At 48.3% G+C, this 25,040-nt stretch overlaps 1 protein-coding gene across 3 annotated transcripts in view; it reads right to left on the reverse strand.

Annotated features, from left to right (window-relative positions):
• The window catches only part of NCAPD3 (non-SMC condensin II complex subunit D3), a 37,688-nt gene that overhangs the window by 3,003 nt on the left and 9,645 nt on the right, over positions 1-25,040 (reverse strand). For 2 of the 3 annotated variants that reach the window (XM_038161441.1, XM_038161443.1), the window contains exons 14-32: positions 23,920-23,993; positions 22,378-22,512; positions 20,071-20,291; positions 18,076-18,267; positions 17,696-17,793; positions 17,486-17,601; positions 16,012-16,119; positions 15,379-15,493; positions 15,158-15,265; positions 12,334-12,572; positions 10,533-10,612; positions 9,182-9,319; positions 8,727-8,860; positions 8,379-8,578; positions 7,837-7,947; positions 7,277-7,432; positions 6,373-6,542; positions 5,248-5,387; positions 3,820-3,897 (exon numbers count right to left, since the gene is read on the reverse strand). In XM_038161441.1, coding sequence (XP_038017369.1) covers positions 3,820-3,897; positions 5,248-5,387; positions 6,373-6,542; positions 7,277-7,432; positions 7,837-7,947; positions 8,379-8,578; positions 8,727-8,860; positions 9,182-9,319; positions 10,533-10,612; positions 12,334-12,572; positions 15,158-15,265; positions 15,379-15,493; positions 16,012-16,119; positions 17,486-17,601; positions 17,696-17,793; positions 18,076-18,267; positions 20,071-20,291; positions 22,378-22,512; positions 23,920-23,993 — 2,613 coding nt within the window. The remainder of the gene's footprint in view (positions 1-3,819; positions 3,898-5,247; positions 5,388-6,372; positions 6,543-7,276; positions 7,433-7,836; positions 7,948-8,378; positions 8,579-8,726; positions 8,861-9,181; positions 9,320-10,532; positions 10,613-12,333; positions 12,573-15,157; positions 15,266-15,378; positions 15,494-16,011; positions 16,120-17,485; positions 17,602-17,695; positions 17,794-18,075; positions 18,268-20,070; positions 20,292-22,377; positions 22,513-23,919; positions 23,994-25,040) is intronic. The other variant, XM_038161442.1, reaches the window with a different exon arrangement.

Below are 25,040 nucleotides of genomic sequence, written 5' to 3' on the forward strand. Positions count from 1 at the left end.
AGCCAGAGGGCAAGGCACGCTGCTGTGCAATACTCAAGTGTCACAGAGTAAGTAAATCCAGTTAATTGCAAACACACGTATCTATCTCTTTCTCCCAGACCTCAGGGTCTCCCATCCAGCCTCAACCCCCTGTGCTGAGCCTGATGGGCACATCACCTCCAAGTTCCAGCCTCAAACCCCTGTGCTGAGCCTGAAGAGCACATCACCTCCAAATTCCAGCCTCAAACCCTTGTGCTGAGCCTGATGGGCACATCACCTCCAAATTCCAGCCTCAACCCCCTGTGCTGAGCCCCATGGGCACATCACCTCCAAATTCCAGCCTCAACCCCCTGTGCTGAGCCCCATGGGCACATCACCTCCAAATTCCAGCCTCAAACCCTTGTGCTGATCCTGATGGGCACATCACCTCCAAATTCCAGCCTCAACCCCTGTGCTGAGCCTGATGAGCACATCACCTCCAAATTCCAGCCTCAAACCCCTGTGCTGAGCCTGACGGGCACATCACCTCCAAATTCCAGCCTCCCTGGCTCCCTGGCTGGAGGCAATCAGTGTGGGACCTTGGTCCTGTGCCCCCTGCCCTGCCTGGCAGGCACAGCCACCCCTTCCACTGAAGCCCTGCCATCTCTCCCAGCAACACGTCCCACCCAGACCAGTTGCTCCTCTTACTCAAGGCAGAATCTGAAAGCTGCCAAAGGCCCTGAAGAGCCACTCTGTGAGGAGCTGCCTGCAGCCAGACAAGAGGAATCACTTGACAGGGGAGCTAGGTAGAATTTAGCTTGCCTGAATAGGCCCTGGTTGTCAGCTGTCTCTTTCCTGTCATTTATCTCAGGAGAGATGTCACAATATTCAGATTTTACTTAACTCAACGCTCTGTTTTATGCTCGTGTTTCCCAGAGCCTTTCACAAGGAATTAAGGTAGGAAGTGCTTTATAGGGCAGGAGTTGGAAACTCAGCTAAAAGGACTTGTCTTCACAGCTGAACTGGGTTTGCTCTTTAACTCCTGCCCCGTCCTGGAAGGGAATCACTGAAGCTCAGAGCAGAAATCAAACTCGATCCATCTGCCTGAGCTGTGCCCTGCATCTCTCAGGACTGACCTGTGCCAGAGACTCTGTGCAGCGTGGCCTGAAGGAGTTACCTTGGTAAGGAGACATTTATGGGGAAGGAAGGGAAAGAAAAGGGGAAGAAATGGCAAAGATGAAATTTTTAAAAAATGGGGGGAAAATGGAGGGAAAAAAGGGGGAAGTAGGGCTTCCCATGCAGTGTGGTTATCTCCACAGTATGTTTATGTACAATCCCCCTCAGCCAGCTCCACTGAAGCTGTTCCCAAAGCACCAAGCAGGAGCTGAGGAGCCCCAAAGACAGAAGGGAAGAGAGAACACAGCCAGAACAGCTGAACGAGGCAGAAAGAGGGGACAGCTGCTCCCAGCTTCTCAAGCACAAACCTGTTTACAAAGAATTGCGTCTGCAATAGTCTCAGAATGATGTACCAGAGGAATAAAATGTTTTATTCTGGTTGTCTATCAGCCTGTGCCACCATACAGATGGCTCAACACACGCTGACTGAAGTGATGCTCCTGCTCTGTACAGTTTGTCTCCCTGCTGAAGGACACATGCTGCCTCGAAGCAAAGCAGGAATTCAGCTCTGGTACCACTGCAGATTAACATTTTCCCTCCTTTTTCACCATATGGTGCTTTAAGAGCAACAGCCGTGCAAGCTTCCAGGAGACCACAGCACTCAAAGAATTCTGCTCTCTAAAAACACTTCTTGCACAAAACCCCACTTTTTTTTTTCTTTTTTTTTTTTTTTTTTTTTTGCTTGTTGCTCAGGCAAAGAGAAACACTGAGGCAACAAGTGCAGCCCAGCACACGGGGAAGGAAGGGCAGGACCAGATTTTCCAGTGGCTGCACCCCAGTGCCTGCTCGGGGCTGTCAGGGGCTTGCAGTGTGGCTCTCCTGTGTGTCAGGGGCACTGCCACAGCTTCCAGGGATTCCAGCAGCTTCCCAAAGCAGCCCCAAACCTATGGAGAGCTGACAGTCCCACAGCTCCCTGGGATTCCAGCTCCAAACCTAAGGAGAGCTGTCAGTCCCACAGCCCCCTGGGATTCCAGCCCCTTCCCAAAGCAGCCCCCAAACCTAAGGAGAGCTGTCAGTCCCACTGCTCTCTGCAATTCCAGCCCCAAACCTAAGGAGAGCTGTCAGTCCCACTGCTCTCTGGGATTCCAGCCCCAAACCTAAGGAGAGCTGTCAGTCCCACTGCTCTTTGGGGATTCCAGCCCCAAACCTAAGGAGAGCTGTCAGTCCCACTGCTCTCTGCAATTCCAGCCCCAAACCTAAGGAGAGCTGTCAGTCCCACTGCTCTCTGCAATTCCAGCCCCAAACCTAAGGAGAGCTGACAGTCCCACTGCTCTTTGGGGATTCCAGCCCCAAACCTAAGGAGAGCTGTCAGTCCCACTGCTCTCTGCAATTCCAGCCCCAAACCTAAGGAGAGCTGTCAGTCCCACTGCTCTCTGCAATTCCAGCCCCAAACCTAAGGAGAGCTGTCAGTCCCACAACTCTCTGGGGATTCCAGCCCCAAACCTAAGGAGAGCTGTCAGTCCCACAGCTCCCTGGGATTCCAGCCCCTTCCCAAAGCAGCCCCAAACCTAAGGAGAGCTGAGCTGTCACACACTCACACCTGCAGCTCTCTCACAATTCTCTGCACCTCACACCAGAGATGATCTAAAGGAGTTCAGCAGCCAAGGGATGGAAAGGAAGGGGATCTGCTGCTGGAACTCAGCTCCATTTGGCTTTTGCTCTGAGTGCCTCTCGTGCTTGCAGGGCTGTCAGGGAGCATTCCAGCAGAACCCTCCTGCCCCTGCAGGGTTCAGCTGCAGCACACACAAGCAAAGGCTCAGTTTGTGCACTGGACATTCCTCTCTGTGCAGTAACCAAACCACATCGTTCCTTCCCCAGTTCCGAGTGTGGAACACACCCCCTCAGTGTCTGTGCAGGTTGCTGATCCCTCTGAGCAGATCCTGTGCTCCCTGCAGCTGCCACAGCCCTGTGCCTGCTCTGGGAGCAGCCTGCAGCTCACCCCAGAGCCTGTTTGCACAACTCAGAGCAGGGAGGACCCAGCCTCGAGGAGTTCCCTGGGCAGCAGGGTTCTGCAGGGCACTCTGACACTGCCCAGCTGTGCTTCCAGAGCCAAGGAAGTGCTCAGCCCTGCACCTTTGTGTCCTAGCAGGCCCCCAGCTGGGTAATAATTAGTATGGGTAATAATTACTGTAAATATTAGCTCTCCATGATTGCAGGAGGCTGATCAATTGCTTTATTCTACTATAATATATTACACCTCTTAAGAAGATCATAACCCTTACAGACAGTCCAATTGGTCAATCTCTCCAAACACCATCACCAGAGTCCAATTAAGAAATCACCCTTTGGCACACAAATCTCCATAACACATTCCACGTGTGCACAACAGCGGGTGCAGCAAGTGCAGATAAGAATTGTCTCTCTTTCTCTGATCTTCCCACAGGAAAATCCTGGGAAAGCTGTCTGCTGCTCTCTGTGGCCAGAGACCTGCTGCCACACCTCTGAGGAACCAACCACCTTCCTCTACAGCACCCCAGAGTCAAGGAAGGAAAGGAGGGCAGCGTTACCTCAGCATCCCAGAATAAATTCCCTCCTGCTCTGACCCTGTGAGATGCACGTGGAGACACTGGCCCGTGCTTTCCCATGCCCAGTTTCAGTTTCCTCATCCCATAGTTTCAGGAGGGCTCTTCCTTCCTACAAGCCCTTAGATAAATAAATACTCCACAGCCCTCAGCTCCTACTCACCCTCCGGGGTGCTGATTGCTCGCCCCACCACAGCCATGTTTCCTCCACTGGACTCCTGGTTCAGGCTTTGGAAGGAGCCTGGGAACAAGAAGGGACTGAGTGAGATTTGAAATGCACTGCAGCCTGTGCCTGGGGCCGTGCAGAGCAGGGCAGGGCAGTGCCCACCTTGCTGGCTGCCAGCTGTGCCCATGCAGAGCAGAGTGAGGGCAGTGCCCACCTTGCTGCTGCCAGCTATGCCCATGCAGAGCAGAGCAGGGGCAGTGCCCACCTTGCTGCTGCCAGCTATGCCCATGCAGGGCCAGGGCAGTGCCCACCTTGCTGGCTGCCAGCTGTGCCCGTGCAGAGCAGAGTGAGGGCAGTGCCCACCTTGCTGGCTGCCAGCTGTGCCCGTGCAGAGCAGAGTGAGGGCAGTGCCCACCTTGCTGCTGCCAGCTATGCCCATGCAGGGCCAGGGCAGTGCCCACCTTGCTGGCTGCCAGCTGTGCCCGTGCAGAGCAGAGGCAGTGCCCACCTTGCTGGCTGCCAGCTGTGCCTGTGCAGAGCAGAGCAGAGCCAGGCAGTGCCCACCTTGCTGGCTGCCAGCTGTGCCCATGCAGGGCCAGGGCAGTGCCCACCTTGCTGGCTGCCAGCTGTGCCTGTGCAGAGCAGAGCAGGGGCAGTGCCCACCTTGCTGGCTGCCAGCTGTGCCTGTGCAGAGCAGAGCAGAGGCAGTGCCCACCTTGCTGGCTGCCACCTGTGCCCGTGCAGTGCCAGGGCAGTGCCCACCTTGCTGCTGCCAGCTGTGCCCGTGCAGAGCAGAGTGAGGGCAGTGCCCACCTTGCTGGCTGCCAGCTGTGCCCGTGCAGAGCAGAGTGAGGGCAGTGCCCACCTTGCTGGCTGCCAGCTGTGCCCGTGCAGAGCAGAGTGAGGACGTTTCCCACCTTGCTGGCTGCCAGCTGTGCCCGTGCAGAGCAGAGCAGAGGCAGTGCCCACCTTGCTGCTGCCAGCTGTGCCCATGCAGAGCCAGGGCAGTGCCCACCTTGCTGCTGCCAGCTGTGCCTGTGCAGAGCAGAGCAGGGGCAGTGCCCACCTTGCTGCTGCCAGCTGTGCCCGTGCAGAGCAGGGCAGGGCAGTGCCCACCTTGCTGCTGCCAGCTGTGCCCGTGCAGAGCAGAGTGAGGATGTTTCCCACCTTGCTGGCTGCCAGCTGTGCCCGTGCAGAGCAGAGTGAGGACGTTTCCCACCTTGCTGCTGCCAGCTGTGCCCGTGCAGAGCAGAGTGAGGGCAGTGCCCACCTTGCTGCTGCCAGCTGTGCCCGTGCAGAGCAGAGTGAGGACGTTTCCCACCTTGCTGGCTGCCAGCTGTGCCCGTGCAGAGCAGAGTGAGGGCAGTGCCCACCTTGCTGGCTGCCAGCTGTGCCCGTGCAGAGCAGAGTAGGGGCAGTGCCCACCTTGCTGGCTGCCAGCTGTGCCCGCTGCCTCGGAGGAAGCTGCCAGGCTCCTGCCCACGCTCCGGCTGCGCTGCTGGCTCCTCTCCTGCAGTGCCTTCCTGGCCGAGCTCAGGATGGCCAGCGTGCTCAGGGATGCTGCCCTAGGGCACAAAGGGGACAGCAGCTGGGACCTTCCCCTGAAGGCCCGATGAGAGCCCTGAGGGGAGATCTGTCCCCTCCCTCATCGTCCTCAACAGCTAATAATGAGATCCTGCTGCAACACTCACGACCTTCACAGCACTCTTAAAGAAAGGATCAGCAAAGCAACATAAATGAATGGAAATATATAAATAAAATAAATAATAAAAAGAATATAAATAAATTAAAAGTATAAAATAATATAGAAGCACTACCATAAAAGTATAAAATATAAATAAAAATAAAATAATCAAAATAGAAATTATTTAAAATTATAAAATATAAAATAACAGAAACTCTAATGTAAAAATAATATAAAAATACAAAATATAAATAAAATATAAATAAATAATATAAATATAAATAAAACTATAAACAATATAAATATAAATAAATAAAATATAAAGAAATAATATAAATATAAATAAAAATATAAACAATATAAATATGAATAAATAAAATATAAATAAATAATATAAATAAAAATAAATAAAATATAAACAATATAAATATGAATAAATAAAAATATAAACAATATAAATATGAATAAATAAAAATATAAAGAAATAACACAAATATGAATAAATAAAAATATAAAAATATAGAAACGCTAATGTAAAAATAATATAAAACATAAACACTTAATAAAATAACAAAAAAACCCATAAATTTAAATACAAAATATAGAAACTCTAATGTAAAAATAACAAAAATATATAATAAAAATAGATAATAAAATACATAAATACTATAAATACAGAATATAATGTAATATAAAAATATAATATAGAAAAATATAATATAGAAAATACTAGAAAAATATAAAATATAAATAAATAATAAAAATAACTACGAATAAAAAATAAAAATAATTTAAATAATAAATGTAAATGTAATAAATTCATATTAACAAATGTCAAATCCCAGGTAGCAATGAGGAGCCCGTACCTGCGGCTCACTAGCGGCGGCTTCCCAGGCTCAGCCCGAGGTGTGGCAAAGTCAGAAGGGCCAGGGGCAGGCATGGAGCCGGGCGTGGACAGCCTCCCACCCGCAGAGCACCGAGCACCGAGACTGCTCTGGCCACCAGGAGCTGCAGCTCTCTCCAGAGATGGAGACTGCTGTGGAACACAGGAGAAAAGGCCACGTCTGACAGAGGACAGCAGAGCAGGAAACCCTGCAAGGCGCTGGGACCCGAGTGTTTCAGAACTGCCCCTTGTGGGATGGATGTGAAGGGGGCTGGGGAGGAACAATTTATTGGCCAAAATTTTACCAAGAAGTGAGCAGGGACACAAATGTCCTAGTTTAGAGGTCTATATATAAAATGTGCTCTTCTAAGGTCTGCAGAGAAATGAACTTCCAGGCTAGAAGTCATCTCATCTTAAGGTAGGGATCTAAAATAGCTCGGGACAACTGACTCGGGCACATATTTTTCTTTACACTGAATTTTAAAGAGTATCTGCACGACTGGGACGGGTTTGAACTTTCACTTTGTAGACACCTGAAGTCAGGCAGAGAACTCTTTTCTTTGTTACCAGTTCATCATTCTGGGAACAGAGAGAATACAACATTTAAGCCCAGCCAGTGCCAAATTTAGACTTGCTTTTTCCTTTAAATCGAATTCTTTCTCCATTAATCATTTGCTGCTCCTCTTGGCTTTGTTTGCTGATGTTCTAAGGCTATTAAATGACTCTGAAACCGAAACTTCTGTCAGGAATAATACAAAGAGGGAGGAAAACCCCTGATAACCATCCTGCTCCAAGTGCTGGGACAGGGTCCCCAGGCAGGGCCTGGGCGTTGGGAGGACACAAATTTGAGCAGAGGAGACATGCACAGAGTTAATGGCAATAACCACCTCTCTGTGGGCTGCTGAGAGCTGCTCTTGCTCTGACTCCTTCTCCCTGGCCAGCTGCTCTTCATATTTCTTCATGTCATACTCCAGCTCGGCTGCCAGCTGCTTGTCCACAGCAAAGAATTCTTTGATTTCATTTCGGTAATCTTGCATCATTTCCTGCAGCAACAAGGAATGTTTGGACCCCTTCAGAAATCTCCCCCAGCTACTGATTCACATCCCCATTCAGATCACAGCTGCTTGGGAGCAAAAGGAAACACCAGTTGGTAGAGCAGAGGTGTTTTTAACAGACTGAAGAGTTTTAACTCCAATTTGTTCTTCAGAACATGGAAAAGCTTTGCAGCGTTCGAGCTCTCTTCCTGCCCACGTTCCACGCTGAGAGCCTCATCTCCAATCCCTCCACCTCCCACGTTATTTAACACAGCGGCAGTGTCACAACATCCGAGCTGCTGAATTCCTCCCTCCTGAGAAGGCTCTTGGTTGTGGCAGTGGTTGCACACCCAGCACATTAACTCCAGAGAGGATCAAAACATCAAGACTGGCAAGAAAACACTTCCCCTTACCCGCAGGCAGTTCATCAGGTCCTTAAGAGCTGGGATCCTCTTCTGCTCCATCAAGGACTTGAGTGATGTGATTATTGGGATGATGTTTTCGATGAAATTCTTCTTTTGAACCTTTTTGTGAACACGGCATGAACAGTTATGTGAGGCAGTGAAGGAGAAGCCACTCTGCGGCTCCACAGAGGAGTTATCCCTCCCCAGCCAGGGAATCACTGTAATTAGGGCTGCTCTTACACCACACACATGCACAGAGGCTTTTAACCTAAGTGGAGCCTTTTCAGATGCATCACTAAGTCACTCGGATCTCACAGGGAAGGCAAATTGCCCAGAGGTGCAGGAAAATCATTGTTCCGCTCAAATGCCTCACCAAGCAGAGGGGTGGGGAACAAATCCAGCTCAGCACAGCTCCCCTGGCTCCTGGGAAACGCACTTCTGATCCCTCCACCTCCACAACAAGCATCCCTCACAAGTTCTGCCTTCGTATTTTGCTTTTACAAGACACAGAGCTGCCCAGCCCTCCTCCCAGCACAGCACGTGCCCCTCACCTGCGAGATGAGCTTTTTCTGAGCCACCTGCATGACAGCATTGGCCATGGCCATCTCATCTTCATCAGCCTGAATGTCTTCCTCAGGTTTGGACCTCATACTTGAGAGCTTGATTTCTTTGCAGCTGAGGACTGCAAACGTATCTGAGAGCAGCTCGCTGCCTTCCAGGTCCAAAGGAAGGATCTCATCCACAAAGCAAGCTGGAAGACACAGGCAAGAAATAATTTGTTTTTCCAGAAGCAGCAGTGATGGGCAAGGCAGGAAGATAAAACACCGGGATCATGAGCTTTTACACAGACACCAGGGTTTTTGTTTGGCAGATTTTTAAAGGCATTTTTAAACTCTTACCGAGGATGTTGTGGCTGATCTTGGTGGTGATGCTGAACCTCTGCTCATCTGTGAAATGGTCCAGCAGGAAGGTGTAGATCCTCATCCTCTTCTCCTTGTTATCCTTCCCCTTCAGAGAGAAGAGCTGCTTCGCCCTGTGGCAGAGCACGACATTTCAGAGGCCCAAATCACATTATGCCAGCCCCCAGCAACAATGAGACCTTAAATCAGCCAGGGATATTTGCATGTCACTTTTAAAACCCATAAACCTGCTAGGACAGCACACGGTCCTACAAATTGCACACAGCAGTGTCACAGGGAAGGCAGGACCCAACTCAGCACTGCTTCCCCTGGCTCTTTTCACTCTGTGGCATGGATAATTATCAAGTGCCACAAATGCTGTGCTGTCACTGAGAGCTGTGTGGCCAGACAGCCCATAATTTAGCAGAAATTAGCCAGGAATGTGCTCAACTGACCGCAGGCTCTGGGGGAACCTGTTGTACTTCTGGTGCTTCTCGTAGCTGTTGAAATGGAAGATGCACTCGATGAAGTGCTGGGAGAACATCACGGGGTTCCTCTTCAGCAAGAGGTGCACCAGGCAGAACTCTGCAAACCTGCAGAGGAGGAGAAGGAAGAAATTATCACTGGAGAGTTCCCAAAAGCCATCCCTGAAGCTGTGCAGGGCTCTCAAGGCAGGAGGATGGTTTTCCTCTGCCACGTCTCCCTCAATACCACATTTAATTCTTGCCCAGCTCACTCACTCCCACCCTTTGCTCAGAGGGACAGACATCTCCAGCATCCACAGCACTACTCATTTTTACGGCCATTAAAGCAAACTGAGTCAGAAATAAATCTGAACTTGGATCCAGGCACAGCATTTTAATGATTTGAATAACCTGAGTTCCACCGTGGCTGAGACACAGCACTCAGCAACGAGTTAATCACCAAAGGTCCTGCAAGAGCTGCAAGGCAACCCCAGGCTTTGTCTGGATGCAGTCTCCAAATGCAGGTGCAAAGGAAAAAGCTCCCAAAGAAATGAGAGGAACACGATGCTGCAATGCCACCATCTACTGGAAAGACATTTTTAGATATCCAAAAGACACCGAAGAGAAAAGGAAATGCGAACGGTAATTGACAAAAGGTTGATGGCTCTGGAAATATCCATCTCAGATTGACTGCTCCAGGCAGAAATGAGCAGCAAGGTGTCCAATGCTCCTCTGTAACCCTAATGGTTACATGACTCCCCACCCGAGAGAAACCTGCCCCACTCATTCCTTACACAACAGAGCAGCTGGAGACCTTGAAACCTCCAAACACTTCATAAACATGCACTTAAAATGAGAGTGCATAATTCCTCTGACACATCGTTTGACAGGTCATTCCTCTGACAATTACAAGATGTGGCAGAAGGCTGAAAAGGCAAGGCATGGAACAAAAGAAAAAGGAAACTGCAACAAAATATTTAATCCTAGTCCCAAAACAAACCCAGCACTTGAGACAGAGTCTGTCAGAAAACCATGAGGGAGATTTCACAAGAGGCTGTCTCAAAAATTCCTTTTTTTTCTGGATAACTGAGTCCTAAATAGAGCAGAGCTGAACGTTTTGAGGACAGCCAAGGACACTCTTTGGGACTTGCAAATGACCTGGGGAGAGGCTCATCACCTCTCTGGCACCACTGCAGACCCTAAAGGAAGTACAGAGGTTAGAGGGATCATCTGCTTTATCACTGGAATTTCTCTTCACAATGTGAAGGTGCCAAGACTGAGACAGGTTTTGAGACATCTCTGACCTTCACCTCCTGCATCATTTCACAGCTGAGGTTTTTACCTGGCAATATCTGGGTTTGGATCCACCAAGACACTGACAAACCGAAAGAAGAGACAGTCCTTCCATTTCACAAACTCCTCCTGTGAAAAGCAGCAGAAATCAACAACCTGAACCAGGAAAACTTAGTGTGAACCTCCAAACTGCAGTCAGGTAAACAAACAAGCTGTAAAGCCTCAGCCAGGGACACAGAAAATAAACCCCAAAACAACCCCAAGTATTTTGGGGGATGCTCTAAGCAGCATGCATGCTGCAGCAGCACATCAAGGTTTACCCCAGGTATGAAGAATAAAGCAGAAGAATGAAAAATCTGCTCTCCCACCCCATGGCAGGTGTGTTCTTCAACACTGTTTTCAGAGCCAAATGCACTCCAAACCTGCCCTCATGTGAATTACGAGGGTAAACATCTCCAGCCTCTCAACATTCGCACCTTCAGAACAATCAGCAGAGACAGCAGGAGAAAAAAAGGCGTTGTGGTGTGTGGATGTGACAGTCTGGTCAGCGAGGAAAAACAGATAAACTTTCCCAGGAATTGTTCTGGGGAGTTTTGAGAAGGCTGAGAGAAGGAATTAATCTTGCAGCTGGTGTTTTGAACAGTTCTTTTCTCATAAGATGTTTACCAAAGGCTGTCTTCTTAATTAGCAAATAGTGTGAGGGGTGTTGATTAATAGACCAGTCAGGTCCACCTGTGTCAGAACAGTGTATAAAAGAATGAATTTCTAATAAACTCAGGTCGGCCTTCTGAAGAGACTGAAGAGTCTGTGTGTTACTCACTCCCCCATCCCTAATACAACAGCAACAGTGGTGACTGTCACCCATCGACAGAGGAGTGAAACTGGAGGGATTTCAAAGAAACCAAGATGAGAAAAGGTGCAACCACTGATTAAAAATAACCTCACTGTACAACCGCAGTGCTGTTGATTCGACTGCAGAAAATCCAGCCACTAAACCCAGCTTTAAACACCCTAAAGTCAGGATTAATTACGCCCTGAGCCCCCGGGCACCACACAGAGCCCCAGCATCACCTGTGACTTGCGGAAGCAAACAAACTCCACAACTTTTGTGGAAGTTGTGAAGTTGGTGTGTTTATTACAGCGCTGAACGCACGCGGGGATCGTTTCTCCAAAATGACATGCGTGCTTCTGGGAACTCCAGATTTTTTATATCTCTTTCTTAAACACCTATGCATACAATTTCACAATAGGTTCATCCATATTCATTCTACTGATTTCGTGTGACATTCGCTGATAATTTTTTCTTTATCAGAAAGAATTCTTGGGTCATTTTGACCTTGCTTTCTGTAGCAGCCTCTCTGTCTGTTTCAGAGTTCAAGGGCCCCCCCTTACCTTTGTCTTTTGGCTGAAGCAGTTTCTCTGAGCATAGGTTTTTTGTGAGAACAGGCAGACTAAACAGCTGTGTTTGCAAGCTACAGACTTAACTCAAAGATGGACATTTCACCTAAATCAAAATGGATTTCTACTCTCGTTGCTTTGATTTTTTAAGATTTTTTAAGTTTTTTGATGTTTACATTTCTGTAACGAATTTTTTTATGCAATGTTTGTAAATAATTTACTGTTTTGTAATTTTTTTATAGAAGAGAAATTTGATAGACTGTTGGTTTGTGCAGTATCATTGGAGAGGTGGCACTATCACCCTCCAATCCACTGTCACTTTTAGAAAACTCTAAATGTTAAGAGTCAGAAAATAAACTTCCCTTTCCTCTTCACCTTAAGAACAGCAGCGAGCGTGTCGCCATTTCGTGTCCCACAGTGCCATACTCCGGACAATCTCCGCTCTGTCTCACCTGCAGCAGGTTGGTGAGGAGGATGAGGGTCTGCCTGCGGATGAAGGGGTGCGGGTCCCGCAGGCACAGGGAGATGTTGGGGATGTATCTGTCCCCCAGCGAGGTGTAGCGCACGCACAGGTCGCACAGCACCAGCGCCGCGTTGTTGCGCACAGCCACGTCCGGGGACACCTCCAGCTCCCGCGCCAGCGCCGCGATGCACTTCTTGGCCAGCTCCTCGTGCTGCAGGCACAGCTTCCCTGCAAAGCAACACCTCTGGTGACGCCTGGAATTTTAGTTTTTGTGGTTTTCGAAGCCTCTGCTGCATTAGGGCACGTGTCCCACATTGCAAGGCAAGATGCATACTGTTTGCCATTATCATTTACCAATGATAAGAATTGTTTTGATCGTTCTTTTCTCTGCTTCTCCCAGGTTCAGAGAATGTGAATCCCACAACTTGTGGTAAAAACTCGTGACCATCATTCAGCTTGGGTGTAGCCTCTGGGAGGCTCTGACTGCCTGAGGTGCAGCTGTTGAAAGTCTTTAATTGTCCCAGATTGCAAGGCAAGATGTATTCCATTTGCCATCTGCATGGCAGCTGTCTGCTGTTCAGTGGCAGTTTCCCTTATCTCTTCCACAGCCACTCCTCCCTCTGGGGGCACATCTGCTGATAAGAGGCCATTGAGTGTCCCTGCACGGCTGATAAGAACTGCAGCATCCCCCTGGGAGATGGGAGCCCAGAGGGAGAAGCCAAGCATTCCTGCCTGGATATAATCTGAGACCCTGGAACACCAGCACAGCTTCTCCACTGGATTCCCAGAGGAACAGCAGCTGCCTCTGCTTCCACTGGAGCTTCAGAGGAAGACTCCACCCTTCTCCAGGATCCCTGCTCCAGCAGAACCAGCCCTGACACTCCAGGAGGGCTGCGGCCACAATTCCAATGGCACTGCTGCCAGCACCCTGACCCACAGGGTGTCAGGCTGTGTTCTGACTCTGGCAGTGTTGGTTTAGTTTACTGCATTGTTTATTTTATCCTTTTATTTTCTTCCCTAATAAAGAACTGTTATTCCTGCTCCCTTATTTTTTGCCTGGGAGCCTCTTAATTTGAAATTTATAAAATTTGGAGGCAGGGGGTTCACATTTTCCATTTCAGGGGAGGCTCCTGCCTTCTTTAGCAGACACCTGTCTGTCCAAACCAAGACAGCACAGCTCTAAGTGCTGGGTAAAGTCTAGTGAATTCTTCATATCTTGGTCAGACAAAACAATTCCTCTCTGGGCTTGTGATCCAAGGACACCCAACAGCCTCAGGCCCCAAAAAGTACAAACAAAAGTGGATTGGGGGGAAGCAAACTGTGAATGACTTCATTAGCTGAAGCTGTAACTGGAAGATTAACCTCTGATATGCAAATAGATCAAACTCCTATCTGTCTGAAAAGCTCGTGATCACCATCCACCCTGGTGTAGCCTCTCCGAGGCTTCTGACTGCCCAAGGTGCTAAAGGCCTTTTAATAAACTCCCATTTATTCTCTGTCCAGCCTCTGTTCTAGGCAGCCACTCCAAGGCATCACCAGAGCTGGATAAATTCTCCTTCCTAACCAGCCCAGCTTGCTGCCTCCAAAACGAGCCAGGGAAGGAATCAGGAAGTAAACAAGGGAATAAACAAGAAACTCATGCTGGAACTTGATGAGCAATCTGCACGATCTCTCAGGGAGATGGTACTTCGAGTTCTTCCAAACTCCCCTTAGACCTATAGAGTGGGTCTCTATGCCAAATTCCCTCCTTCACAGCACACTATTTCTGTGTACAGGGTATTATTCAAAGCAGCTAAAAAGAACAGCCCCAGCTGTCATAGGCATAGCAGGGAGACACCCACCTCTGAGAGCATCACTGAACCAAGCTAAAATAAAATAGCCTGCAATAGTTCTAACATCACTTCTCCCTGTTCCCAAGCTCTGCACAAAAGTATCAAACTTTCCAGAGCAATTAAGGGAAGAATAATGCTGCCTATCTACTAAAGAAACTTCTTCCTAACCATGGAAGTGTTAAAACCCAGAGCTTTCAGTTGGTATTCCTCAGAATCCTGGGAATGCAGCTGGCCAGGCTCCTCTGAAAGCAGCATTTTCCTCACGTTGAGGAGAACAAGTACATGAGTGCAGTCATCCTGCTCTACGCTACAGCAACAGCACCAAGTTCTCTTCACCCTCTCTGGAGCATCTTAATCCAAGAGAGATGATCCTTCAGCACCCAGCTCTGAGTACAAGGACAGCACAGCTCTGGGGGACAGGGCTAATTACTGGTCACTATTAATGCATTAGCCACCTGGAGAAGCAGAGCTGGCAGGGTTCTGATGGTTTGCCCAACTTGTTTCCATGGATATTTGCATTGCTAAAAGCTCTGAGTTGGGCTAATGCCAACAGTGCACTGGGGCTCTCTGCCACAACTGCCAGAGCTTTACATGGAATTAGGTTGGAGAAGACCTCTGGGATCATTGAGTCCAACCTGTGACTGATCCCTACTCTGCCACCCAGCCCAGAGCTCTGAGTGCCACATCAGGCCTTCCTTGGACACCTCCAGGGAGGGAGACTCCAAACCTCCCTCAGCAGCCCCTTCCAACGTTTAACCACCCTTTCCACGGAGAAATTCTTCCTCATGTCCAACCTGACCCTCCTCTGGCACAGCTGAGGCCGTTTCCTCTTGTCCTGTCCCTGTTCCCTCCCTCCTGCAGGGAGCTCCAGAGTGACCAGGTCCCCCCGAGCCTCCTTTTCTCCAGGATTCTGGGCAGAAGTTCCCCAGAAAAGCTGAGATACACAAAGGCCCATTTTTAGGGCAGGATGATGGCACTTACCTAAAGTGATGAGGGCGTGAGCCCTGACCACGGGAGGCATGGCTGAGCCCCTGAACTGGGACAGGGGCTGGGAGCTGGGGATCTCCTCACTGTCTGTGCAAGCAGACACTGGAAAAGAACAGGTCAGGGGTGGAAACAGGGCCTGGCACACAGGGGCAAAGATTACTTTTGAATTTACTTCCTGTAAATGCAAAGCTGAAGGCAGAGGGAGCGTGGCTCACCTTGGTCCTCGCTGCCAGAAGAGGCCAGGATGGACTGAACCAAAAGGAAGATGTGTTTGTCCACCTTGGCTGGGCACAGCTGGGCAGCCTCGCCCAGCAGGAAGAGGTGTCTCACCTGCAGAGAGAAAGCAGCACTGCAGTCAAAAGGCAGAGGCTGAGCTGCAAATTAAGCCAGCAGGAGTCGGTTCTTCTCCAAAAAACAACTCAAAAATCCCTCAGTCCTTCCTGGAGAACAGAAGGGGAGGCTTTGGAACAGAAATCCTGGGTGGGTGTGTTTAATATGCTCCAACACCCCCCCCCAATCTAATGAGACTGAAATACTCCTCAAAGCATTCCATGCCTCTCTCCCAAACAGCTCATCTCAGAAGTTTGAGTGGAAAAGCAAGGGAAAAAAAACCACGTCATATATTAAAAATACATGGGGTGCCATATCCTTAAAGCAACTGCTGGCGTGTAAAACTGCTGTGGGCTCCCAGGCCCCCAGATCCAAGATTCCATCACACACACAGGCCCTGCACATTCCTATGATCCCAGTTCTTGGCATGGATTTTGAGGAACACCAGCTCCAGGCACACCTTCACCTTTCAATAATCCTTGAAGGGGATTATTTAAAATGATAATCCCCAAGCTTACCAAGAGATCTTCCTGCAGCTGCCCTGCTCCATCCTCTTTGAGGACTACGTTGGAGATGTAGCTCTCACAGGTGGATACCAAATCTCCACACACCTGGTTGAGCAGCTCCTGTTCCGTAATTAAAATTAATTCAACGTTTTATTAATTAAACAAAAGGTAGCTGTAATATCTGTCCACACATGAATCCCTAATATCAAAGTCTTTATGTGCTTTTAATAATCTGGATCCCATTAAAATCAATCTGACAGTGCCTTAGAGCTTTAAAATTCCCCCTGCACATCAAAGGATGTGTGCAAGTGTCAAAACACCTTGGAAAATTTGGCTTTTAATGATCCACAGGCCCAAGTTTACTTCATTATAGAAATCACACAGACTTAAACAAAAAGGATTTAGGCGACTGTTTCATGTGCACCCAACACATTGGAGGTGTCTGTGGGAATTTTTAGATGTTGCTTGAAAAAAGCAGCTCCATTAACCAAGAAAACATGATGTGAATTCCAAAGAGTGGAGGGGAAACACAGGAACAGCAGATTATCTACAGCACTGTGGTGAATATAAAGCACCATTTCTGGTTTTCCGCCATCTAAAAGTGGTAATTTTAATAACCAAATGCATTTATAAATGGTAACTGTTGGATTTGATGAAGTGACCAACTACAGGAACATCTGCATTTCATTTCAAGCCAACAGTCTGTGCTGGCTGTATGTACAGGGGAGGATTTTCTGATTGTCAGTTTAAAAACCCAAAAACCATCACCCCACCCTGGCTTCTGAGGCACAGAAGGTTCAGTTCTGCCCATTATTTACTAAACTTGATTGGGATGCTTATTATAAAAGAGCTGCCATCTTTACTGAAAGAGAAATATAAAACAGACACGAAGAGAAATCACCGGGGACAGAGACCTGCATCAATTCTGGCTTCTTTGCAATTGTGTCCACGCTGAGATTTTCATTTTACCAACAAAATATGGCCTAACTTCCCACTATGGGAGCAGAACAGAGCCACGGCATAAAACAAATGGAGGCAGAAAAAAAGTTATGAGCAAGTTATTAACTCCCTGTTTGGTCTCCAGGAAGAGGTCTAGGAAATATGTGTATTTCCAGCAGCTCTGATGGAGAACACAGAGATTACAGCATCAATCTGTGGCTTCAAGCTGGACCAAGCACAGCAACAGGTTTCCTTTAGGAAATTTCCTTTAGGAATTCTGTAAACTTGGACAGAAGGCAAATGCAAGGTATTTCAGAGGCGTGTGGGGGAAGGTATTTGAAGGCAGAAGATTTCTTACAAGCCAGGCTTAGCCCCAGGATGCTCTCCAGCTCAAGTGCAGCAAAGAGGCAGAGCTGAGCAGAGCAGGCTCGAGCTGCTGGAATCAGAGCCCCTTTTTTAGAACTCATCATCCCACAGCCTGCAGACAGCAGCAGACACCCCCTGAGTGGGGAACAGGCTATTTTAAAAGGTGTATTTTAAGTCCCACCTGTGTCTCCTCTGGTGCAGCTGCAGAGGCCTGGCAGAGCTTCTGCAGGGTCTCCACAGCTGGGCTGATCACCTCCAGGGGACACTGAGACTCCTTCAGCCAGCTCTGGATGCTCTCTGCAGATGACATCACACAGAAAACCAGCATTTTCTAGGCTGTTCAAGTGTTTGTGGAGGCACAAAACCTCCGCGGGTGGCCAGGGCCACTCACCCTTCAGCCCCTCACAGCTGCTCTTGGGGAGGTGCTTTGCCACGTGCCCAATGACACACAGGACATGTCCCACGGTGCCACTGCTCGTGTTCTGCTGCCTGCAAAACCAACAGCGAGCTCTGAGCCTCTCCACCAAACCACAGCCGAGCAATCCTCTCATCTGGGACATGCATTATTAAGGCAGACGTGTCAAAGCCAATGAGAACTCAGAGGGCTTGAGGAAAGAGCTGGTTACTGCACGGATCTCAAAGTCTTTGCTGGATTTCCAGCTGCAGAAGTGACAGTTTGAAGGAAAAACTGGGATTTAAGCAGCTAAAAGGCAATCTGTGTGAGGGCACTGAGGGCTCCCTGGCAGAATGGAGCTCAAAGCACACACTGACCTGCTGATACTGTCCCAGGATTCAATGATCTTGGAGTAATCCAGCTTGGGGGAAGAACCTGCCACCTTGGCAAGCAGCATCCAAGCTGCCCTGGAATGCTCGGTCTCCACGTGGGACAGGACATTGCTGATAAAAGTGGAGGTGAACTTGTTCTGCTTGGACCACATAAGGAAGGCTTTGCTCAGGTAACGGCTGCAGGGAGGAAAGGAAAGTTTAGGGAGGAATAAAGGAAAGAGTCAGGAAAATCCAACCCAACAAAGCTGCTCTTGCCTGGCATTGCCACAGTTCACACTGAACATTTCCACATTGACACACATTTTCACTACAGAGCTGACACCCCTGCATGGATGTTGGGGCAGTAAGGCAGGAGGCCCAACTGGTCCCACGACACATCAGGAAAATACAATTTCAGCAATTTGTAACCAAGACTTTCCAGCAGCTGTTATTTAATACCCAGAGTAATAATGATGCCTCAGGATTAGCTTTTCTATTTTTCAGATTCTGTGCTGCTTTAGTGTGTGGGGCTGGGTTCACATCAGGGGATGCTGAGCTCTCTGCACAGAGCAGGGAGACAAAACAATTCCTGCTCCAGCTGGGCACCAAGGACAAATGATCCAAAGCTCAGCCCAGGAGCACAAACAGCGTGGGCTGGAGAGAGACAAACAAGCAGGGTGGGAGTGCCTGGGCTAAAGCTGGAACGGGACAATGAACTGCAAGGTGCAAATGGAGCAGAACTGATCCAAGGGAGAGACCCCGGGAGCGCTCGTGAGTTTTGGGACCATTTTGGGTTGTACTGCCCAAGGTGCATCCATTGAGGGCTTTTAATGAATCCCTACTTTATTCTTTAGCTCCATCTAGTCTCTGCTCCGGTTCAGCCTTCACAAGGCATCAAGAGAATGGCCTAAATTGGAAGGGGCCTTGAAGATGATCTCACTCCATCCCCTGCCATGGATAAGGACACCTTCCACTAGACTGGGGTGCTCAGAGCCCATCCAGCCTGGCCCTGCCAGGATAAAGGCACAGCAGAGTCATGCCAGGCATCACAGCTTCTCTGCACAACCCTAATTATCTGCTGCACACTGGTAGAGCTGTGAGATTTCTCAAGCTGCAAGGTCCTGCAGGGTCGGGAGGAAGAAGGTGCCAGGAATGTGCAAACCCTGTTACAAAGTGGCCCGAATTAGAACAGTGACAGCTCCCCACACTGGCAGGCAGCACCACCAGTGCCTCAGCTGCTATTTCTGAGCCATTATGCCCTGTTGACTAATAAACATACAGCTGTCTTTAATCAATGTTGTGTCCTTGTCATGCTGTGTGTCATCCCATTTCTCCCTCTCCTTCCCACGGCAGGCAGGATAATTCGATTTGTCACAAGACAAGTAACATATTGTACATGGGAATTAATACAAGGTGATGTTCTTGCTTTATATATCCTCTCTCACTTCTGTCAGAGGAACACCTCCATCTGACTTAAATATTCATGTGCTATCAGTGCATCCAGCATGGGATGTAACAAAGAGCATTTCAGTCCAGGGAGATGGCACAGGTAACAGGAGCAGCAGGTGAAAACACCTGACACAAAGCAAAGCTGAACTCTTCTTGTCCCTGCTCAACAGCCCTGTCCTGGGAGCTGGCAGGGCAACACAAGCACCTCAGTGTGGTAGTTTCCATCCCCAGAATGATCCTGAGGCTTTCGAGCAGGGAATTTGAGCAGCTTCAAAGAAATCCCTGAGAAAAACGTGGTTTCTTGTCGTCACAAAGCAGACAGCACGTGCATTTTAACAGGGTGAGTGTGAGCTGTGGTACCTCACAGTCTGGGGCCACACAGGGAATGAGAACACAAACTCAGACTCTCATCTTAGTCCTCAGTCAATAGGCAATTTCCTTCTGTAAAGGAAAAGTTGTGTATTCTAATGGGATTAAAAGTGGAAAAAAACCCCCAAACTTCTGGGTTTTATCCCTGAATGTTAACATAGGCGGGGGGGGAAATGCATTTACCTCAGCTCCTGGCTCTCTGAAGACAAGAGGGAGAGCAGATCCCACGCCAGCTCCTGCCTCCAATCATCACTCCTGGATTTATGGTAAAGTTTTATGTGCTGCAGCAAGAGCTGATCAAGGCAATCCAAGGCCTTTTCTTGGACAGAGCTTTCTGCATCCATCACCACAGGCACCACTCCATTCAACCAGGCCTTCTGCACCAGGACATTGCTGTGCTGAGACTGAGAGAAACATTTTTAAATCATTAGGGGATCCCAAATGCACGGCTAAGACCAGCAAAGGCCTCCAGGTTCAGCTACAAGCTTTGAAACTTGAATTTTAATCAAGCCCAGCAGTGTGGCAGCAGGTGGGACAGGGAAACTCAGCATCACAAGGTCTTTAATCATCTCTATGATAAATACCTGGTGTTTCTGCTAAAGTACTGCAACACTTTGTTTTGAGACTCTGTAAAGAATTATAACAGGTTTGCAATAAGGCTGTACAGCAGATGATTTAGCACTAAAAAAAAAAAAGAGCTTTGCTTAATATAAACCCTGTGCTCCAAGCCTGAGTTACAAACCCCTTGTGAATAAATAGAAAAGAAAGAAAAATATAGCATTGCTATCATCCACACATTACATCTGAAAGTGATTCAGGGTTTTTTTTAACTTGAGAAGGCCAGCAACATAAACATTTTCTTCATGACACATAAATCAACAGCCAGAAAAATCAGTGTTTCCAACAGTTGGAAGCACTCGGCATAAATCACAAGTAGGTATCAGAGTGAGTCATGACTTCCGAGTCAAAAGGTAATGAAAAGAATTAGAGCAGCCTAAAATGCAGCTCCCAGAGTGAATAACTGATTGGTGAGGTCCCTCCTGCTCCCCCCACTCCCAGGTGTGGCAGAATTCCCATTCCCCTGGATGCCTTAGGATTTTAGCTTTTGTATTTTTCAAATCCTGTGCTGTTTTAGGGTATAACTCTAAACTCCACATAGTGTCAGCTACTGATTATTCAGACAAAACAATCCCTCCAGGGCTCTAACTCAAGGACACCTCACTCAGGCCCCAAAAAGTACAAACAAAAGTGAATTGGGGGAGGAGCAAACTGGGGGAAGATTCATTAGCTGAAGCTGTAATTGCAGAATTAACCCCTGATGTTAAATGGACCAAACTTGTTATTGGAATCAAGGGGTGACCCCAGTGGCAGGGAGAAATGACAAAGAGGACTCCACTGGTATCAGAAGGCTAATTAATTACTTTATTACACTATATTATTCTATACGATATTACACTACATCTGAACTGAATCTGCACTCAGCTCCACTGCCCAGAATCTCATGGCTGTCAGCTGACAGTCCCAACACACACACTCACCTGGCCATGATAGGCCAAGGAACCAAAACTCCACCACTCTGGGTAAACAATCTCCACATGGCATTCTACTGTGGCGCAAACACAGGCACAGCAAATGATAAGAATCATTTTGATCATTCTTTTCTCTGCTTCTCCCAGGTTCAGAGAATGTGAATCCCACAACTTAGAATTGTGGGAAAAACTCGTGACCATCATTCAGCTTGGGTGTAGCCTCTGGGAGGCTCTGACTGCCCGAGGTGCAGCTACTGAAAGTCCCAGATTGCAAGGCAAGATGTATTCAATTTGCCATCTGCATGGCAGCTGTCTGCTGTTCAGTGGGCAGTTTCCCTTATCTCTTCCACAGCCACTCCTCCCTCTGGGGGAACATCTGCTGATAAGAGGCCATTGAATGTCCCTGCACGGCTGATAAGAACTGCAGCATCCCCCTGGGAGATGGGAGCCCAGAGGGAGGAGCCAAGCATTCCTGCCTGGATATAATCTGAGACCCTGGAACACCAGCACAGCTTCTCCACTGGATTCCCAGAGGAACAGCAGCTGCCTCTTCTCCCACTGGAGCTTCAGAGGAAGACTCCACCCTTCTCCAGGATCCCTGCTCCAGCAGAACCAGCCCTGACACTCCAGGAGGGCTGCAGCCACAATTCCAATGGCACTGCTGCCAGCACCCTGACCCACAGGGTGTCAGGCTGTGTTCTGACTCTGTCAGTGTTGTTTCAGTTTACTGCATTGTTTATTTTATCCTTTTATTTTCTTCCCTAATAAAGAACTGTTATTCCTGCTCCCATATTTTTTGCCTGAGAGCCCCTTAATTTGAAATTTATAGCAATTTGGAGGGAGGGGGTTTACATTTTCCATTTCAGGGGAGGCTCCTGCCTTCCTTAGCAGACACCTGTCTGTCCAAACCAGGAGAGAACACGAATAGCCATTTAAGGATGTTAATCTTGTGCAGCCTCACCAGGAGCAGCTCGGTGATGGAGAGCAGCGCCTGCTTCCGCACGGACACCGCGGGGTCCCGGCAGCGCTCCTGCAGCACGCCCAGCTCCTCGGCCGTGCAGGGCACCACCCCCTGCTTCAGGATGCTCACAAACACCTGCCAGGCAAACAGCAGCACTAAGATGCATTTCAAAGCTCCCACGAAGGGTTCCCATTTACACTTACACGTGCAAGATGTTTGGTTGGATTTGGAGCGGAGCTCAATAAAAAGGGGTTCGAGTAATGATAACACTGATAATCACAAGCCACACGTGTTCTGCTTGTGGCATTTTCTCAGGGGCAGCTTAAAAACAGGTGGTCAAAAAAACCCTTGTCCCTCCCCACTGCTTTGCAACCTTCAAAATATTTTCATTAATTACAGCAGGAACACCCGAACCAGATAGAATTACTGAACGTGACAGGCATCTCCCTGCACTCACCTTGACATCTGCAACCATTGCAAGGAGGGTAATTGGGAGTCCAAATGCAACTGATCCTACCTAGACCCCCGCTGTCCTGTTTAGGCTAGAAGTTCCTGTTTCACAAGAATGCAGTTGCCATGAACTTCCTTCTTTGTCCCCAAATCCCCTCCCATTTTGGACCTCGTTTGGGGTGCTGACCCACCAGTGAGGTTCAGCCGGGCTGGGCACGCCAGGGGCACTGGGTGGCAAAGCAAAAATACAATTCACCCCCGGCCAACAGCAGCCAGAGATTCATCACACCCAGAGCGAAGCACATTAACGATTCACGAGTGCTGGGCACAACCAGAGATGGAGAATGAATCAGAAAACATCATTCCAGTCATTGCTGCTCTGGAACAGCAGCTGGAGAGGGAGAGTGTCACAATTTCCCCTTGAAGTAACGTGCCTCCTTATGAGCCACAGTTCTTACTTGGTAATAAGGAAGAGGGATTTATTTTTATTCCTAATCAGAAAGCATTAAAACATGAATTGCAAAGCCCCAACTGGGAAGCTCAAATCAGTGTGTGAATTGAGGGGGAAGAGCTGGGGTGAAGAGGACTAACAGAGGAAGGCAGTCAGCAGCAGACACCTCTTTTTTAAAACAAGGAAATTTCCATTGAAGCATCTCTCTTTAAAAGCTAATGACTTCATTAAAGAAATGAGCAGCAAGGAAAGCAGCACAGAGCTCAAAAAGAGGCTGGATATCACCTAATCCCTTTGCTAACAAGGTCAAAACAAACTAAGCAGCTAATATGCTTCAGTTTATGAGGAAGTCTCCTAATTGAAATGCCTATTGACATTTGACAAGAGCCTCTCCTTGCAAATGACGGAATAACAGAACGCCAGCAAGGGTACTAGAGAAATTTCCATCATTATGCCTGCATTATTTACTTATCAGGAGCTAGTAAACAAGATCCTAAATGCCTTTAAGGCACTCTGCAGGGAGAGCAGGAAGCTAAGAGCGAGCAAAGTGACAGAGTTTGCAGCAAAGCTGTGACCTAATTAATTATTTAACAATTTTGGGCAATCACTGAGAGCAGGGAAGGATGCAAGCCCCACCCTACCTGCAGAGCAGATTTCCTCACGTTGGTTTTCTCATCTCCAGCTCTCACCCTCAGCATGGCCATGATGTCTTTTCCTATCCAAAATGAGGATAAAAAGGAATTACCCCACAAAAAAGGAATTACCCCACAAAGAAGAAATTACCCACACCACCAGCTGGAACCACACAATCCCAGGATGGTTTGGGTGGAAGGGACCTTAAAGCCCATCTTGTTCCACCCCTGCCATGGGCAGGGACTTTCCACTATCCCAGGCTGCTCCAAGCCCCATCCAACCTTGCCCTGGACACTTCCAGGGATCCAGGGGCAGCCACAGCTGCTCTGGGCACCTGTGCCAGTGGCTCAGCCCCCTAAAGCAGCACAAACTCAGGGCAAAAACAAACTCAAACAGTTCCCCAAAACTTTCAGAAGGACCAAACAAAGCACAGTTAAAATCACCCAGAACAATCCAGAATGAGGCATAAGCCAGAAGGATAAACAAAGCCAAACCATTCCCCCACTTCTTTCATTTGAAAACTCATCTTAACAGATCACAAAAGAACAAATTACTTGAGAGACACAGCAAAAAAAAAAAAAGAATCTGTAATTTCTGACCTCTTTATTTATCTACACAAAAGATGTCAGGCTACCTTCAGAGTCTGAGAGCTCAGCAGATGAGTCAGGCACACTCTGTGGCTCAGGTAACCTGGTACCTGTGGGAAGAGCTACCTGGGCAGAGCTCAGACAAAAGGAGCCAGCACAGAGCCAGGGGAGGCTCTGCAGAGCTCTGAACACCCACAACCTCCTGGGAGTTTTGCCTCAGAGCTGCACACAGCAGCAAGCATTAATGTATGAACTGCTGTGTGCTACAGAGGGAAAAATACTCCATTTGTTAATTCCTCAAGGCTGCAAAGAACCACCTCAGAGCCCGCCAGGAAACCAGAACACATCTCTCTTCCCTGGATGTCACGTTAGGGCTCAAATTTCACTCTGCACAGCCACATTCATACTTATTTTGCACGTTGGCAGGGAAAAAGTACATCATCAAGGCAAGAAGTCCTTAAATGACACACAACTGAATACACAGATCAATTATTTCTCACATTTTGAATCACTCGGCTATTAACTGGCCATAAGGACTTCAA

The sequence above is a fragment of the Motacilla alba genome, chromosome 24 (genome assembly GCF_015832195.1).
Source record: "Motacilla alba alba isolate MOTALB_02 chromosome 24, Motacilla_alba_V1.0_pri, whole genome shotgun sequence".
NCBI lineage: Eukaryota > Metazoa > Chordata > Aves > Passeriformes > Motacillidae > Motacilla > Motacilla alba.